General features: G+C 47.0%; 1 protein-coding gene across 1 annotated transcript; it reads right to left on the bottom strand.

Moving 5' to 3' along the window:
* Positions 1-21: 21 nt before the first annotated feature.
* On the bottom strand, positions 22-3,160 carry LOC102421870 (translation initiation factor eIF-2B subunit beta-like). Its single transcript, XM_006108652.3, has 4 exons — positions 2,498-3,160; positions 2,258-2,378; positions 1,967-2,115; positions 22-579 (listed from the first exon to the last, which is right to left on the bottom strand). The coding sequence occupies exons 1-4, from the start codon at positions 2,658-2,660 to the stop codon at positions 374-376; spliced, it is 639 nt and encodes a 212-aa protein (XP_006108714.1). The 5' UTR covers positions 2,661-3,160; the 3' UTR covers positions 22-373.
* Positions 3,161-17,982: the final 14,822 nt, after the last annotated feature.

Here is a 17,982-nt window from a genome sequence, read left to right on the forward strand (position 1 = left end):
AAACTGGAAATACTACTTGCTTGCATAATCAGGCATCGCTGATGAGAGCTCCTGGCTCATTATTTTACAACATTCTGCCTCCTTATATATTTCCTTTCTTGAAACCTATTATGTATCTAGGGATTGAGTGAGGTTAGACTAAGACTTGGTCATCCTCAAGGTAATTTACTCTATTTTGATTCTTAAAAAAACACACCAATGTTTATCTTTTGATGGACCCAGCAGTTCACCCAACTTTCTTAAACCAATGTTTAAGAATGTTCACAGAATGAACAACTTGAAAATGCCCTTAATCTTTCACTGATCTTCTCAATGTCTTGTATATCAATTCAAAATTAGCATGGATCCCATCTATCACTCCGTGATTCTCTCCTCAGTTTTCATTGTTCTCAGCAACTCCAGCAGTCCCCCCTACCTGACAGAAAGGAGCACACTCTGCCACAATGACATGGAACTTCCTCTTCCGCGCAGCCTCTTTGAGGAAGGCCTCTACTGTTCGGGAGAAGCCAATGGTCATGATCACCTCGTTAGAGTGGATGTGCTCCAGAGCCTGGGCTGCAATGTTCTCCGTTGTCCCTTCTGCAAAAACAGCCAGTTTTACAAGGAAAATATGAAACTGTCATGACATGACAGAGCACCAAAGGGGACGTGTGCCCATCACACAGACTGCCCGCCTAGCTGATGTTGGTAACATGGGGTTTACAAACTTAATATGAAATGTCACATTTTCTTAAAAACCCTGCTCCTCTGAGCTCTTCTGTCTCCCAAGTTCTCAGCCTGCCCTCCTTTTCAGCAGTGCCCCCTCATCATCAACTTAGCGCCCTGCCCTGGCAGGACACCAGCTCCCTTACAACTGATTTTGAAGACAATGACTTCAGGCAAGAAATGATCCATTCTGGGATATCCTACAGCGAGCACTGAGCATGGGGTAAACCGAACTTCCCCTTAAAAAAAATCCTCCCAGCCGAAACCGGTTTGGCTCAGTGGATAGAGCGTCGGCCTGCGGACTGAAAGGTCCCAGGTTCGATTCCGGTCAAGGGCATGTACCTTGGTTGCGGGCACATCCCCAGTAGGAGATGTGCAGGAGGCAGCTGATCGATGTTTCTCTCTCATCGATGTTTCTAACTCTCTATCTCTCTCCCTTCCTCTCTGTAAAAAATCAATAAAATATATATATATATTAAAAAAATCCTCCCAAAGGTGGCCACAACACCTCCATCTGAGAGGGAGGCCACAGAAGAAAAATAAGGGAGGAATTTGGAAGCAGCAGCTCAGCGCACAGACAGACCCGGCTTCTTCCTCCCCTGAAGAACTCTGATTGTAGTAAGTACCTGCAGTCTCCTGGTTCACAAAGACAAGGGGAATGGAGGTGGTCTGAGTGGGTATAAAAATCAAGAGGAAGTTTAGTGATGGAGGGTCTACTAACTATGGTTTTAGAGAGTTCATCTTCTTTAAAATGAAAATAAAGCGTCCTGGCTGGTTTTTCTCAGTGGTTGAGCACTGGCCTGAGGACTGAAGGGTTGTGGGTTCGATTCCTGTCAAGGGCACGTACCTTGGTTGCAGGCTTGTGCCCCATGCAGGAGGCAACCAACCAATCGATGTGTCTCTCTCATCTCGATGTTTTTCACTCTGTCTCTCCCCCTCCCTTCCACTCTCTCTAAAAATCAATGGAAAAAATATCCTCAGGTGAGGATTAACAAAAATAATAATAAAGCCCTGTCCTAGTGGAGTCTCTGCCACGGTGGATTTGCAACCTACAAAGGCTTGGTCTGGAAGGAAATGTAGAGTGGCTTACCTTAGTCCTACCACCTGTTCCAACCCCCCCTCATCAGGATGGAGGGGAAACCTCTGGAAACCAGAATACTAGCTATCGCCCATCTCTGCCGATGAGCAACTCCGAGGGCCTTCTGTTGTCCCTTCATTTTTCTGCAGCCTGTCCCGCCCACCTGGGGATCAGGACTCTTACCCAGTTCCACAAGCAGCTCATTAATCGCCTCAATGATGTTGGACTGGAGCTGGGCATAAGGAGAGCTGAAATCCTCGCTTAGGCCCCCGGACGTCAAGAGTTTGTGCAGGGACTCCTGCTGGTCGCTCTCGTCGCTGCGTCCGTGGAGTCTACGGAGGCACCAAGAGCACAGAAGCAGGTGAGAAGGCGGTGAGATGTGTAACCAGACCTGTTCAGCTCCGATAAAGGCTCCCAGGGGCTCGTGCCAACAGCGTCCCTGGACCCAAGCCCGAGCCCAGGACGGGGCCTGACCTGCCGTACTCCTCCCGGATGATCCTGAGCACTCTCCGCACCATGTTGCCCACGGTGGTCTCTGAGGGCTGCGCGGCCGTCATCCTCCGGCCCTCTCTGCGGATCAGCTCCATCAGCTCCCCTGGAGTCCAAGGCAGGAAGGGTGAGCAGAGCAAGTGCTCGGGGCGGCCTGGGCCACTCTCCGCCGGGAATGGAGAACGGAGAGCGGGGAGGGACGCCGGGGAGCGAGGCCGGCCTTACCTGCGTTGCTCCAGCGGTGGTCCATGATGATCCGGCGCAGCAGCCCCAGCGTCTCCCGAGCCATGTCCTCGGAGCTGCGCCGCCCGCCGCCCCGCTTCAGGGCCTCCACGAAACTCTCAATCCTCTCGGACAACTCCGAGGCCTTGTCCGCGGCTCCTGGCATCTTGAAAGAAGCCGCCGACACCGCGGAATCCCCACCTGCACGACCTCCGAGTTTGCACTTCCGGGACGGACCAGGTCGGCTTCCGCTCCGCCAGGAAACTCCAGTTGTGTACACGTCAGGCCACGCCCCTAGCTGTCTGAGCCAATCAGAGACGCGGAACTCCAGTTTCGTTACAGCCAAGGATCTGCAAGCCTCTGGACCAGAGAAGCGCAACTGGCCTTTGCTGGACCCTCCGACGCGACAGAGGTGATTCGAGAGTCCTCCGGAGCGTGACCTGTTCTGTTGCTATGGGAACAGCCTGCGGCCTTCTTTCCCGATCCCCTAGCTCCGGTGACTGCCCCATCTCCTGATACAGATGCTCAGATGCGCGTCCAGGGCCCACAGCCCGTGGGCAGACCCCCCTTTATAATGCCGTGTTTGCGCCTGTGCCTCTCCAATAGATTCAGCTTCCCGGGCAGGGATCGTATCTTTTTTGCCTTTGCATTCCCAACGCCTAGCACACCTAATATAAGACAGAGATCAGAAATGAGGAGACCCATACCCACCAAAATAAGGAGATTCAAAGTGGGAGCCAATGTGGGAGCAAAAATGATGCCCTTCCATTTGGACAGACTACAGAGGCTGGACAGTATAGTATAATACAATACCAAGAGCTACCATTTACTTAAAGCTTACAGATGTTGGGCAGTATGTGTGAATTGTCTCATCTAATGCAACTCTGTGAGGTATGTCCTCTTATTCTTATTTTACAGGTTAGGAAACAGAGCCACTGAATGTAAGCAGCTGGTAAGGAAATGCATTTATATTTAAACCCAGGGCCATCTGATTATTTCCTTAAGATAAATTCTTAGAAGTGGAATCCTCGGGCACATAAGACTTGTTACAATGGACAAATTGCCTTCCAAAAAGATATATCAATACCAAAATCAGACGATAGTTCAAGAAAACCACAGACTAGTATCCCTCATAAACAGCAGATGCAAAAATCTGCAACAAATTATTAGCAAACCAAATCCAGCAATACATGAAAAGATTAATACATAATTGCCAAGGAGAATTAAAATCTAGAATGCAAAGCTGTTTCAATATTTGAAAATCAATCCATTTAATAAACCATATGAACAATCTAAAAAGTTGAACCACATGATCATATCAATTGATGCAAGAAACATTTGACAAAATTAAACAGCCATTTAATTTAAGAAGAAAACAGTTCTCACAAAACTTGGAATAGAAGGGAACTTCTTCAACTTGATAAAGGGCATCTACAAAATTCTACAGCTAACAACATACTTTATGTGAAAACCTGCTCTCTCCCTAAGATCAGGAACAAGGCAAGAATGTTTACTCTCACCATTTCTATTAAACTCATACTTAAAGTCCTAGCCATTGCAATAAGGAAAGGAAAAATTTTAAAATATACAGAGTGGGGAAAAAAAGAGAGAAAACTATCCTTGCTCACAGAAGACATCATCTACATAGAAAATCCCAAAGAATCAATAACAAAAATAAACTACTAGAACTAATAAGTGAATTTAGCTTGGGTTGTTTCCAATCTTTTTTAAGGGTAGGTGAATATAAGCATACACACACACACACACACACACACACACACACACACACACACATATCTCCCCAGTGGAACAGATGAGTCATAACTATGTGAATGTTCACCTTTACAAATAGTGCTAGTCTTCCAAAGTGGTTAAATCAATGTACGCTCGCTCTCTGGCAGGCCTTAAAGAGTTCCAGATCTACATCCTTACCAACACTTAATATTATCAACTATTTTAGTTTTGGAGAATCATGTGGATGTAAAAGACTGTCTCACTGTGATCTTAATCTGTTTTCCTAATTACTAAGAGTTCTTTACCTTTTCACATGTTTATCAGCCAAGTGTTTTTCTCCTGTGTGAATATGTTTATGTGTTTTGCCTACTTTCTTTTGGCTTTAAAAATATATATTTTTAATATATTCATAGAAGTTCTTTATTCTTTTTCAGTTATTTGTCTTATAAATATCTTCTCTCAGTTTATGCTTGTTTTTTGTTTGTTTTGCTTTGGTTTTAATATGGTCAAATGTATCAATCTTGTCTTTCAAAGTTAATATTTTATTATAATTAATGCCTTTTGTGTTTTATTTTAAAAATCCTTTTCTAATCCAAAGACATAAAGATAATCTAAATATTTCTTCTAAATATTTTAAAATTTTGCCTTTACACATAATTAGGAATTATTTTCTATGTAGGGTGAGAGGTGGGAATCCAATTTGCTTTTCTTTTTTCATTCTTTCTTCAGTGATTTATATATATTTCAGAGAGGAAGAGAGAGGGAATGAGAGACAGAAACATCAATGATGGATGAGAGAGAATTTTTGATTGGCTGCCTCCAACACACCCCCTGCTGGGGATCAAGCCTGCAACCCTGTCATGTGCCCTGACTAAATCAATATGAGAGACACATGAATTGGTTGCCTCTGCAGACACCCGCCCCAACTGAGGCCAAGGAGCAAACCTGCAACCCAAGTATGTGCCCTTGACTGGGAATTGGACCCAAGACTCTTTGGTGCTAAGGCAGACACTCTAACCACGGAGCACACCAGCCAGGGTAACTCAGTAAAATTTTATAATTTCCTTTATGTAGATCTTGCACATCTTGTTTGAGTTATTCCTATGCACCTTACATACTTTTTGCCATTGTAAGTGATTATCATTGTTTTCATCATTGCCAAATTGATAGAGAAAAACATTTTTTAATTAGTTTAAATTTGCATTTCTCATTAATTATTAATCATGATAAACATTTTTTCATGTTTATTTACCATTTGTATTTCTTCTTATGTGATATATGGTAGACATTCTTTTTCTTTTTTTAATATATTTTATTGATTTTTCACAGAGAGGAAGGGAGAGGGATAGAGAGTTAGAAACATCGATCAGCTAGCTGCCTCCTGCACACCTCCTACTAGGGATGTGCCTGCAACCAAGGTACATGCCCTTGACCGGAATCGAACCTGGGACCTTTCAGTCCGCAGGCCAACGCCCTATCCACTGAGCCAAACCGGTTAGGGCGGTAGACATTCTTATTGCCCACCCAATACCCTTTTCTTTCTTCCTTATTAAAAGAACTGATTTTGTTTATTTTTTACTCAGAGGGTAAGTGGTTTTAGCTTATGGGCAGATCCTGGTTCCGTACTTTCACTCATTTTCTAGTTAGTGGGGTATGACTGTGGTTCACTTAGGACTTTCTGGAGAGGTTTCCTCTTGTGGGAGGGGGGTGACATGGGGGGGTGACATGGGGGGGCAAACAAACAGAGCCCGGCCGGTGTGGTTTAGTGGTTGAGCATCAACCCAGGTTCCAAGAGGTCGCTGGTTCGATTCCCAGTCAGGCCATATGCCTGGGTTTCGTGTTTGACTTCTGGTAGGGGGCACGCAGGAGGCAGTCGATCTATGTCTCATTGAGGTTTCTATCTCTTTCCCTCTCCCTTCCTCTCTCCATAAAATATATGTTAAAAAAGAACAAAGAAAAAACAGAGAAGACTGCTTAGTCTCTTCTATCTCTGGCTTTATTGGATGTGATGCCTAGAGTTACTGCAGCTGTTACAACTTAGATGAACATCAAGGAAATTATGCTGAGTGAGAAATATCACTCTCAAAAGTATAAACACTACATAATTCCATTAATGTGACATTCATGAAATGGCATAATTATAGAGATAAAGAATAGATTAGTGGTTGTCAGGGTTTAGGGATGGGTGGTGGCATGTGATGGGTGTCAGTATAAAGTAGTCACACAAAGAATAGTACAGTTGTACCAATGTCATTATCTGTTTTGGTATTGTACTATAGTTGTGTAAGATGTTACCATTGGAGGAGGCAGGGGGAAGGGAGCATGGGACTTTGGTGTATATTCCTTTCAACCTCCTGTTAATCTACAATTATTTCAAAATAAATAGCTAAACAAGAACTTCATAAACCAGGATTTATAAAATAAAAGCATCTATTAAAATTTATAAAGTATTACATTCTATTACTCTAGCTATAATTGTTAAATGACTCAGTGCTAGCATAGGTAATAAAAGAGACTGTTTAAAGTCTGCAATTTTTCAAAGTAGGATGCAAAAATAATATATTTGGTGGAATCTCAGCTTCATTTAAAAATATATATGTTATTCATATGTATTTTTATATATAAATATATACACACATATGCTCACATGTGCTTATACATACACCTATATATACACACACATAGTATACCATAACTATATCTATATACTGTATTTACATATATCTCTATCTCTAGGTAGTGTGATTAGAGGGTTTTTAGAGACCCCTAATTGCCTCAAAAGTAATTCTTCTATAGTAACAGAGTTTTAACTGGGCACATAGCCACCCAGAAGAAAGACATTTCCAGTCTTCCTAGCAGGTAGAGGTGGTCACATGACTATGTTCTAACCAATGGGATGGGATGGAAGCGTGTTGCTGATTCTGAGAACCTTCCCTAGGAAATAGCTGGCATGAGTTCTTGGCCTTTTTATCCCTTTCTCTTTGCTCTGCCAGCTTAGATGACGAGGACGCAGGCCACACTGCAGGGAGAGCAGAGCAGGGAGCGGGAAGGGGTAGAACTGCTCCTCCTGAGGCCCCTGTGGAGTAGAACTCCCATACTCCCCTGGACGTTTGGACTTCATGTAGCTGCAAGCAAAATAAACACAAGTCTTGTTTAAGCCACTGTTTCCTTGGGGTTTCAATCACTTGCATTCACACTGAATCCTAGCAAATACAAGAGTTATTTTTATTTGTGTACTGTTCTGTGTTTTCCAAAATTTCTACAATAATCACGTCCCATTTCTTTTTTTTTTCCGATGCAAAAGCATAAGAGTCTTTATTCGAGCTAGCTCGGCTCCCCCACCTCGCCGACACAGCGGCAGGAAGCAGAGAGAGAGAGAACTCTGTGTGGAGAGAGGTTTTATAGGGGGGTTGGAGTAAAGGGTCACGTCCCATTTCTTAACAGAAAGAAAAGTTATTTGTAAGAAAAATAAATCTTTCATCAGGCCCATTCTCTCAACCAGGAGTGTGATTTTGTTGATTTTCCCAACGTGTCCCAACTTCATAATTATCAAATCATAGTTTCCAAACGTAATTCGGAGAATGAGGTGATGATGATGATAATTCTCAACTGGTGGAAGGAAGACCGATGAAAATATTTGTGTTGTTCTCCTCCTGTTCTAAAGAATCTCCTTTAAGGCCATCGGATCACTTCCTTTTCCTGAAGGGCTTTGACTTAACACTTAGGCATGTGAATGCACTACTGTTTTTATCCTTCTCTGATTGTTTTGGTGGATAAGTCATGTCTCTACGCAACCTGAGAACAAGTGCTATTGTGGTGGACACCTGTTGTTTTTGTCTGTCTTGAACATTCCCTTTCCTTTGGGAACTGCCCCTCTCATCTCATGACATTCAGGTGGAACTGTCAATCCCAGAGCCTCCTGATGCCCAAGTAGCTGTAGCCACCGGGATGGCACACTATTCAGGTCTGGTCAGTCACACAACTTCTAAGCTGATTGGCTGTGCAAAGCCATTCAGTCCTTTCTTGGGATTTGCTATACAAACCCCAGAAGGAAGCAGGTTTCTCTCTTTGAGTTTATCCGCTATAAGGAGAGGTGGACTTGGGACTCAATGGCCAGCTTCCCTGCCTCATGGAGAAAGCTTGTCTGCAGAAGAAAGTCAGGCAACTCCCCTAGGAGAAACAGGAGCCAGCAGAGCCAAGTTTTAGAGTGAGAGAACGAGCAAATAAGTTGATTATTTGAAATGAACTGATATAAGCCCTTAGATCTAGCCAGGACTGAAGATAGAACTACCTTTGGACTTCTCAACAAATTCTCCTTTGGCTTAACTTTTTGAGTTTCTAGAGCCTTGACATAAGCTTCTTTTTTGTCTCCCTGTGAGTCCAACCTTATTTTCAGCCAAGATAGGAGTTTATTATTATCTTATTGATTCTGCTAGACTACAAGCTAATCTTGGTCTATATGTGGATTTTTATTTTTGTGGAATCTATCTCTGTTCTGGAGATTCCCTGCCACCTGAACATAGTTAGTTGCTAGGAATTTGGAGGAAAATTCTGATGACAGACATAGGTAATGGTACAGGGCATGTGATTAGAAAAAAAATACTACCCCATTGTTATTAAAATTGCAGATAAACAGATGCTCTTTATAGATCAACATATTTAATATGTAACAAATATTTAGAGCATCTTTATGCCAAGTACCATATTACATATTAGAAAACAGCTCTTGGCCCAGCTGGTGTGGCTCAGTAGTTGAGCCTTGACCTATGAACCAGGCGGTCACGGTTCAATTCCCAGTCAGGGCATATGCCCAGGTTGCTGGGGGCATGCAGGAAGCATCCAATCAGTGATTCTCTTCCATCATTGATGTTTCTCCCTCTCCCTCTCTGAAATCAATAAAAACATATACATTTTAAAAAGAAAAGAAATGAAAAAACAGCTCCTGTACTATGGGAAACTCATCCCTTATACTTAAGAGTATTTTGCTTTTAGTTAAAGACTTTCCTCTTCCTTATCTCTTTTGGTCACTAAATAGCCTCATGAAGGTGAGTGGTTCCAGTCACGTGATCAGTTACTCCACAACTGATAGGTCCATCCTCAGTGAGAACTAGCCAAGCGCATAGGTGGACAAAACAAACAGCCTGTGATTCTGGAAGAAAAAAAAAAGTGGAGACAAAGGCCCATCGGCCAGTTATCCTCTTGGCTATGGTAGCAGTGTAGCTGAATGTTAAACGGTTGAGAAGCTTGGGTTTGGAGGTCATATGGACCTCAGTTCCAATCTCAACTTGTCTGTGAGTGGAGATGATAATAATAGTGACATCTGAAAATGGCAGTGTTCTCAAAGATTTAGAGACATTGTACTACTAGGGATCTTTAAAGCAATAGGTCTGGATTCATTACATAGTTGAGAGCATTTATTTAAATCCCATAAAAGGTGATTTGAGTGTAGTTAATAAGGACCTGGTTGTAATTTTGAAGACTAGATGAAAAATAACACCAGCTTTTATTTCCATAACTTCTCTCTCTCTCTCTCTCTCTCTCTCTCTCTCTCTCTCTCTCTCCTCTCTTTTAAGACTGGGTCAGTTACTGTAACTACCTGAGAGCATCCAGAACAGCCACAGACCTTGTGTGATGGGCTGGCCAAATAAGGAAGCCCAGTGCCCTGGCAGCTTCCCGCCACTCGGTGGGAAAGTGACACAGCGACTAACCTGCAGACAGAGGCTGCCGGTGGCTCCCAAGGGCCCAAGGCTCACCCTCTCCCTTCTGGCTTTCCTCCTTCCCTGGAATAGTTTCTATCTCTGGTTTGATGCCTGTGGCCAGGAACATCCCTAACAACAGTCATTGTCTAACTTCAGAGTGTAGTTTGGTGAGCTGGCTCCTGACCAGAGGGGGGAGGAGGGAAGGAGAGGCACCAGCATGCTCTCGACATTGTGCATAATATAGCAAGCGGAGAGGAGGAAGAACTGAGATCAGAAAGGTCTTTCCAATCTCAGCTAACTTGAGGGGGCTTGGGTAATAAGAATCACAGTGTCCTCCAATTAGTAGGCACACACATCTAAACCAGGGGTGGGGAACCTCTTTTCTGCCAAGGGCCATTCGTATATTTATAACATCATTCAAGGGCCATACAGAATTATCAACTTAAAAATTAGCCTGCTCTATTTGGTCAAACATTTAATTAACTCACCCCTCATGCTTTGGCAAGGCCAGGCCAAATGATTTCTCGGGTCTTATACGCCCCACAGGCCTCATGCTCCCCGATCTAAACCTTTCAAAACTCTACAAGGTAAATGCTAACTTCTGCATTTTACAGTAGAGGAAGCTTTGGATCGGAGAGGTTAAGTGACATGCCCAGTTATATAGCTAGTGGGGTAGAGCTTAGGTTCCAACCCAGGTATGTCTATCTCTAGAGATTTCTCAGTGCCTCCGAATTCTACACCATCCACACCCTTCATGTTAGAATGGGAGGAATGGCCTTTAGGGGTCAAACTGGAGCCAGGCTTCCACCAGTCTAAGACCTTCAGGATCTTGGCTCTGTGGCCGTACCCTGCCAATGAGTGAGGAAGCACTGGATGAGAGTAAAGCTGGTACTGAGAAAGCCGGGTGGCAGGCTTCTGAGAGCTGTGCCCTGGCCTTGCTAGGCTGCCCCACACACACCTGATGGTGCTGGGGGTGGACAGGGAAGAGCCCTGCTGGGTTCTGAATGGCTCCTGTCAGCCCCTACCCCCTGAAGGGAAGGCTGCACAAAGGTTCCCAGGGCTCACAGGCCCTACCCTGGGGTGGATGGCTCTGCGGAGCCCAGTGACCAGTCACACTCCGTGGGAAAGCCGTGGCTCTGGCCTGCCTGGGAGCCACGGTGGTACCGCCTCCTGCCCACGGCTTGGCTCAGCAGGTTCCCAAGTGGTTTGGATTCTTCTTGCCGGCCCCCCCCCCCCCTCCGCCTCCACACTCCAAAGTCCCCAGGGAGTCAGGGAGGCCACTGGCAAAGTTGGTCCGTGGTCCCCCAGGCCTTCCCCGGTCACCTTGAAGCCAGGTTTCCGCAGGAGAACAGAAGGCAACCTTCAAACCTCTCGAGAGCACCCCTGTTCTCAGTTCTGTTCAGGGCTGGCAGGCCCCAGCTCCACTCCACTGCACACTGAGGCTCCACTCTGGGCTGCAATCACAGGGCTTTGGGTACGGGCTGTTGTTTTTGCAGCTGGGCTGGGGCGGAGCAGCAGCAGGAAGGCGTCTCGGGCACTGACTACTGACTGTCTGAGAAAGCCCTGAGCCCCAATTCCCACTAGGACTGAGGCAGCCCCTTCAAGCTAGTGACTGTCCTGTTCCTGGGGGAAGGCCCCTGAGCCAGGCCCGAAGTATGGAGCGAAGGGAGAGAAAGAGGCCAGCTGGTAGGAGAGCGACAATTCAGGGGCGACCCCGAGCTTTCTCTGAGCCAGCCCTCCCCCAGCAGGCTTTGCTTCTCCATTTCTAACTGCAGCTGGACAGAGCCTCCCCACCCTCCTCGCACACATCTGGGAGGTTCTGGAGCAAGCTTCCTTAAAACAAACAACAAACAAAACAAAACAAAACGAAATCTCATTGACTTGGGGCAAAATGTTGGAAACTAAAAAGAATAAAGATCACCCATAATCCCTTTAATCAAGAGTATTCATTACAAACATTTTGATGTTTTTCCCTATGATCGCTTTCTTTTTTGACTTAAAATATACATAGCACAAATTTACCATTTTAACCATTTTTTACTTTTATTTTTATTTTTATTTATTTTTATTTTTTTAAAAATATATTTTATTGATTTTTTACAGAGAGGAAGGGAGAGAGATAGAGAGTTAGAAACATCGATGAGAGAGAAACATCGATCAGCTGCCTCCTGCACACTCCTACTGGGGATGTGCCCGCAACCCAGGTACATGCCCTTGACCGGAATTGAACCTGGGACCTTTCAGTCCGCAGGCCGACGCTCTATCCACTGAGCCAAACCGGTTTTGGCTACTTTTATTTTTAAAAATATGCTTATATTGATTTTTAGAGAGAGAGAGAGGAAGGGAGAGAGAGAGAAATGTTGATGTGAGAGAGAAACATCAATTGGTTACCTCCTGCATGCATCCTGACTGGGGATGAAACCTCAACCTGGCTATGTGCCCTGACGGGGAATCGAACCCGCCACCATTTTAGTGGTTGGGATGATGTGCCAGCCAACTGAGCCACACTGGCCAGGGTCATTTTAACCATTTTTAAGTGTACAGTTCAGTGGCCTTAAGTCCATTCACATTGTGTGCAACCATCACCATCTCCAGAACTTTTCATCTTTCCAAACTAAAACTCTGTACCAATTAAACACTAACCCACCATTTCCCCCCAGCCCCTGGCAATCACCATCCTACCTCCTATCTCTATGAATGTGACTACTCTGGGAGCTTCATGTAAGCGGAATCATACAGTATTTGCCCTTTTCTCTCTGGCTTATTTCACTTAGTGCAATGTCCTCAAAGTTCATCCACGTTGTAGTATATGTCAGAATTCTTTCCTTTTTAAGGCTGAATAATATTTCATTATATATACTGTGTATATATATCACATGTTGTTTATCCATTCATAAACTATTTTTTCACCTAATTAAGAATTCAGGGGTCCTCAAACTTTTTAAACAGGGGGCCAGTTGGAGGGCCGGACTATAGTTTAAAAAAAAACTATGAACAAATTCCTATGTACACTGCACATATCTTATTTTGAAGTAAAAAAAACAAAACAGGAACAAATACAATATTTGTATTTGCATGTGGCCCGCGGGCCGTAGTTTGAGGACCCCTGATTAAGATTATACTATGGCAGCAGTTAGATAACCTGAATTTTTTTACTCAGATGCTTCCATGTCATTAAAAAAAATTTTTTTTTCCTAAACATAATTTTTAGTGCTTACTCTTTACGTCCTTCATAATACCCTTAACCAGTCCCCTGCCTTCGGATACTAAGGTGTCTTCTTATTTTGTTTGTTTGCAATTATAAATGACACTACAGACATTTTTATGGGCTCTGTTGCCGTCCTGCCTGACCTCGGGCATTTCAGATTACTCCCCAAGGAAGAGGACCAAAAGTGGACTTGTTCATCAAGGTGATAAACGCTCCTCAGTCTCCGTAAATATCACCCCAAACTTTCTAGGAAAATTATACCTATTGCTCTTCCCATGAGCCGTGTAGGAAATACAGAGCCTTGTCCTTCCCTCACCGCACAGTCAGCACGTTTCTGAGCACTCGTGTGCCTGGCCCTGAGGAGCCAGGTGGCTGTGTTATGCCTTCTCTTTCCCTGGAGAAAGGTAGAGACCGCCACAAGCAGGGATCAGGGTACCCACCCATCCTCACATGCCCCGAGGCTGCTCTGCCCGGGTGGGTGGAATATTCTCATTTCCTGCTGCTTCACGCAGGGGCCCTGCTGGAACCCTGAGGCTGGGGAAGAGAGAGAAAGACCTGTGGGCCAGTGATGGTCTATGGGGGTGGGATTTGGCTGGGCCCTTCATGCCCAGCTTTGCCAAATCCTAGGCTAGGGACCCCTGGCCACTGGGAATGAGGAGTGCTTCATGCCCCAAAGGGACCTGGCTGGGGCAGGGGTGGCAGCACCCGGGGAGGGGGCAGCTGGAGACCGTGGAGACTGAGACGCACACAAAGAGCCCGATTGGGTTGTAGCCTTGTTGTATTGTACCCCTCGAATCACACAGGACGCCTCAAGAAGTCCAATTAAGAAGCCACACTTATTTCAAAGCCGGGACTACGAGGGGGCAATGCTCTCCAAATCTCGTGGTGCCCTCTTGGCCGAAACATCAGACTTATCTAGGCAAATATCGCAAAGGTATTGATTACATCTCGAGGTTTGGAATGAGGAACCTGGTTTGCAAAAAGCAGTTTGTTACAGAAGCTTAGATTGAGCAAGTTAGTTATCTTACAAAGATTAAATATAGTTTCAGGTCTTGGGACCACTGAGTCAACGGAAACACTTTATCTGGTGCCACTGAGGCAATTTAGAGTAATTGTGCTGTCCTGGTCAGGTCCTGGGACCACTGAGTCAACGGAAACACATTATCTGGAGCCACTGAGTAATTGTGCTGTGCTGGTCTCCAGGTGCAGAGGAATGTGTTTCGAAAGACCAGTAAGATCACTATCAATGGGGGTAATCAAACCACAATCAATGGAGTATTCCATCGAATGGGATAACTTATATAAGTTCAAAAAAATCAAAATAACTTTTCTATTATTTTAGCAAGCAAATAATTATAAATCAGCAGGGTTAAAATATTAAACAGCAATTTTTACCCAAGCATGGTTGCTACCATGCTTCAGCCTCTGCTCTTTGGGAAAATAAGGATCACGAAGTCATTTTGTTTGGGACAATCTGGTGTCCCAGGGACCCAAAGCCAAAGAAAACATGGGCTGCAGAAACCAGAGCCAGCAATGCTGCAGCCTGCAGGTGAAGCCGGCCTTCCAGGGTTGGGCACCGGAGCTCCTGTGGGTTCCCAGGCTGAAACCCGGCCCTGACACCCAGAGCAGCCTCCGTGGGGTCCAGGCACAAGGACAGGCCTTGGGCTGGAGAGATTATTCCGCACACACATGGGAGCAGGAGATGAGAGGCGGTCAGAGCTCCGCCGCTAACCCCCAGCTGTAGGGCCTGCATGCTGAGGGGCCTGCGCATCCGGGAGGTACTGAGGACTCGAAGATCTGCAGATCCCGTGGGCTCCATCCCGGAGCCGGAGCAACAGGCATTGAGGAGCCAGGCTGGGGGGAGGGGGCGGGGGGCTGGCCAGGCCTCGGGCAGTCCGAGCACCCTACAAGGCAAAGGAAGGCCGCTCAGTGGGAACCCAGGCAGGGAGGGGTGATCTTTTTTCCGGAACAGGATTCCCTGTGGGGCACAGAGCAGAAGTCAGTGGGCTCCAGAGTCTGGGACGTGCCTGTTTGGCTCTGCTGGGGTCAAGAGGGCGGCCCACTGGCCTGGCCTCACCAGCCAAAGCCAACACAGGAAATGCCTAGCAGACCTCAATGTCCGGGCACCTAATTTATTCTGGCTGCCAGGGAGCACCGCCTCCCCAGGCTCAGCTGTGTAGGCAGCAACGAGGGCGAGGGCGGGGAGGGAGCCATGGCATCAGCGCTCAGGGGATGCGCCGTCCCCAGGCCTGTCTTGTGGGCCCTCCGCCCAGGCAGGAGGAGCAGGGGTGAGCACTCCAGAGGCCCGCAGGCAGCAAGAGGAGCCAGGCGTTACCCTGGCCGGCGGCCACCAGGGTGTTGCTGGGCTCCAGTTTCACGCTCCTGCTCCTCGGAGGAGAGCCGTCAGGGGTCATTCCCTCCCGGACTCCCCAGGACGGAGCCTGATGGGCAGACATTTGTCGCCGCCGCTGTGGTGTTTTAGGCGCTGTAATTGGCCTCACAGCCAGGCAGGGGCCCAGCCTGCCAACCGCAGCCACCAGGGTCTGCAGAGCAGGGGAGAGGGCCGCTGGGGAGCCCCATGTGCTGTAGCTGCTTGCGTGGATTAGTTTGTGAATTGACACTCAGTCATCCTTAGTGATTTCCTCTCTGGGGCCCCAGCCAAGGCTAGAACCGTGAGGGTGCGGTGGGGGCAGGGAGGAGACCCTGGCCTTTCCAGGCCCCTTGTCAGCTGGGCACTAGCTGTGGTGAGCGAGGGTCTCTAGGCTAGGTATGGCCTCAGCTTGGCGGAAGACCATTTTGCTGCCCCTCAGGGGACTGCTCAGCCAACCCCAGGTGGAGGGACTGGCCCATCTGTTGGTGGTAGGGACCCCCTTTCCCACATGCCCAACGGTGGTTGGTACAAGTCGAGCCCAGCATGGTGCCTGGCACAAAGGAAGTTGGCAAAGATCGTTCTTCTCTTCCCCAATTTGCCCAAGTGCCTTGTGGGAGAATCTCTGTGATCCCCTTCAAGGCCTGGGTGGTCCTTGTGGGAGCAGTTTTCCAAACAGTCTCAAGAATGGACAGCTCTCCAAAGCCCCTTCCCCCCGCCCCCATCCATGCCCCTGTGTGTACGGGTGACATCCCTTAAGCCAGGGGTCCTCAAACTACAGCCCACGGGCCACATGCAAATACAAATATTGTATTTGTTCCCGTTTTGTTTTTTTACTTCAAAATAAGATATGTGCAGTGTGCATAGGAATTTGTTCATAGTTTTTTTTTAAACTATAGTCCGGCCCTCCAACAGTCTGAGGGACAGTGAACTGGCCCCCTGTTTAAAAAGTTTGAGGACCCCTGCCTTAAGCCATGTCTGATGGGCAGCAGTGCTATACTTGGCCGCGTTCTCCCTTTCTGCATTAGCACTTGTGCACGAGTGTGTGCGTGCATGTGTGTGCCCGCTCCGAAGGAGCATGGGCTATTCTTCCCTGCCCATCCTCTATGCGCTTCCAGTTGCCTGGGTTCCCTCCCTTGGCGGTCCCAGGCAAGGAGGAGGAAGGATGGGTGTCTAGTGTGGAGGCAACTGGGTCATGACCTTTTCAGAGCCTGTCTTGTTTACACTGCAGGCTGAGGCACAGGCTGAGCTGGCCCCCAACCTGCCTGACCCCCCAGTCACCTCCTTGACGGGGGTGCCCCAAACCCTCTGGGAGTAGGGTCTGGTCCTGGCTACTCAGAGCTTTGACTGCATAAGGGGCGTCCCTTTCAGCTGGTGGACATGCTGCAGGCCAGGTAGCTGGGGGCTGCAGGGAATGTAGGATGATGCCCTAGAGAGTGAACACGGGCCCATCTGGTCAGCATTAGCAGGCAGGGGTAGTGGCCAGCACTCACCAATGCTAAGCAAGAAATGTCCCTTGAGGCTTAGGGAGAGGACAACCAAGGCAGGAATGTATGTGCCCCAGGCACGATGGGGGTTGAAATGCAACGCTTCCCTCCCTCTCTCCAGGTTTGGTTTGAAAACCCCTCCACTGCCAGCTGCCCAGCCCTGTGCAGCCCAGGCCTCCAGGACCCTAGGCCCCTGAGCATGAATTCAGTGTGGGCTCTGGGGGACACTGGAGGAGGGGAATCCTGCGCCCCAAGCAGACCCTGCCCTCCCTCCCCAGCCTGCTGCTTCCTGCTCATTCTCCACCCCTCTCTCCCATCTCAGCGCTCCCTCAGGGTTTTTCCAGCCTCCCTGCACCATCATACCCACCCTCCCAGGGAAGAGGCTGGACACTGTGTCAGGACGGGAATGAGGCCTGGGGCAGCCATTAAACCGTTCTGAACCCCATTTATCATCATGTTTAAAATGGAAGTGAGGAATATCCACTCTCCTTACTGCCTTGGGAGGATATTAAAGGAGTATTGTTGAATGAAAACTGCAGATGCAGCACAGAATGCATTGGGGATGGCCTGGAAGGACAGCCCATCAATGTTAGACAGATGTTACCCCTGGGGCATGGGAGTGGTGAGGGAGGAACAGAGTAATGAGGGTGGAAAAAGATAATTTCACTTTTTACTTAATATTCCTTGAATTTTACTTCAATAAGAATGCACCTTTTCTTGTAATTAAAAATGTAAGGGTCCTATCTTACAGGGTTGTTGCCAGTTTCACATGTTAATATAGACTTGTTGAATGAATGAATGAATGAATGAACGAACGAACGAATGGATGCCTAGTGCATGCCTGGCTCAGCACTTGCTTCTCATTTCCCCTGTAAGCGAACTCTGACTCGAGTTTTCTCTCCTCGTTCATCCACCTTCTTTCCCCGAGGGTTTAAAACAGCAGCACTTCCACAGTAGTCAGAGGGATTGGAGTTCCAGCAAGTCCCTGGTGG

The sequence above is a fragment of the Myotis lucifugus genome, unplaced genomic scaffold, assembly GCF_000147115.1.
Source record: "Myotis lucifugus unplaced genomic scaffold, Myoluc2.0 scaffold_2996, whole genome shotgun sequence".
NCBI classification, from domain to species: Eukaryota; Metazoa; Chordata; class Mammalia; order Chiroptera; family Vespertilionidae; genus Myotis; species Myotis lucifugus.

Bases quoted from the DNA above. Each gene is read 5' to 3' on its own strand.
- LOC102421870 (XM_006108652.3), bottom strand. From the start codon at position 2,660: ATGCCAGGAGCCGCGGACAAGGCCTCGGAGTTGTCCGAGAGGATTGAG. The intron at 2,116-2,257 runs GTCAGGCCCCGT...GTGCCTCCGTAG, and splicing joins ATCCGGGAGGAGTACGGCAG to ACTCCACGGACGCAGCGACG. The intron at 580-1,966 runs GTAAGAGTCCTG...CTGTTTTTGCAG, and splicing joins TGAGCTGCTTGTGGAACTGG to AAGGGACAACGGAGAACATT.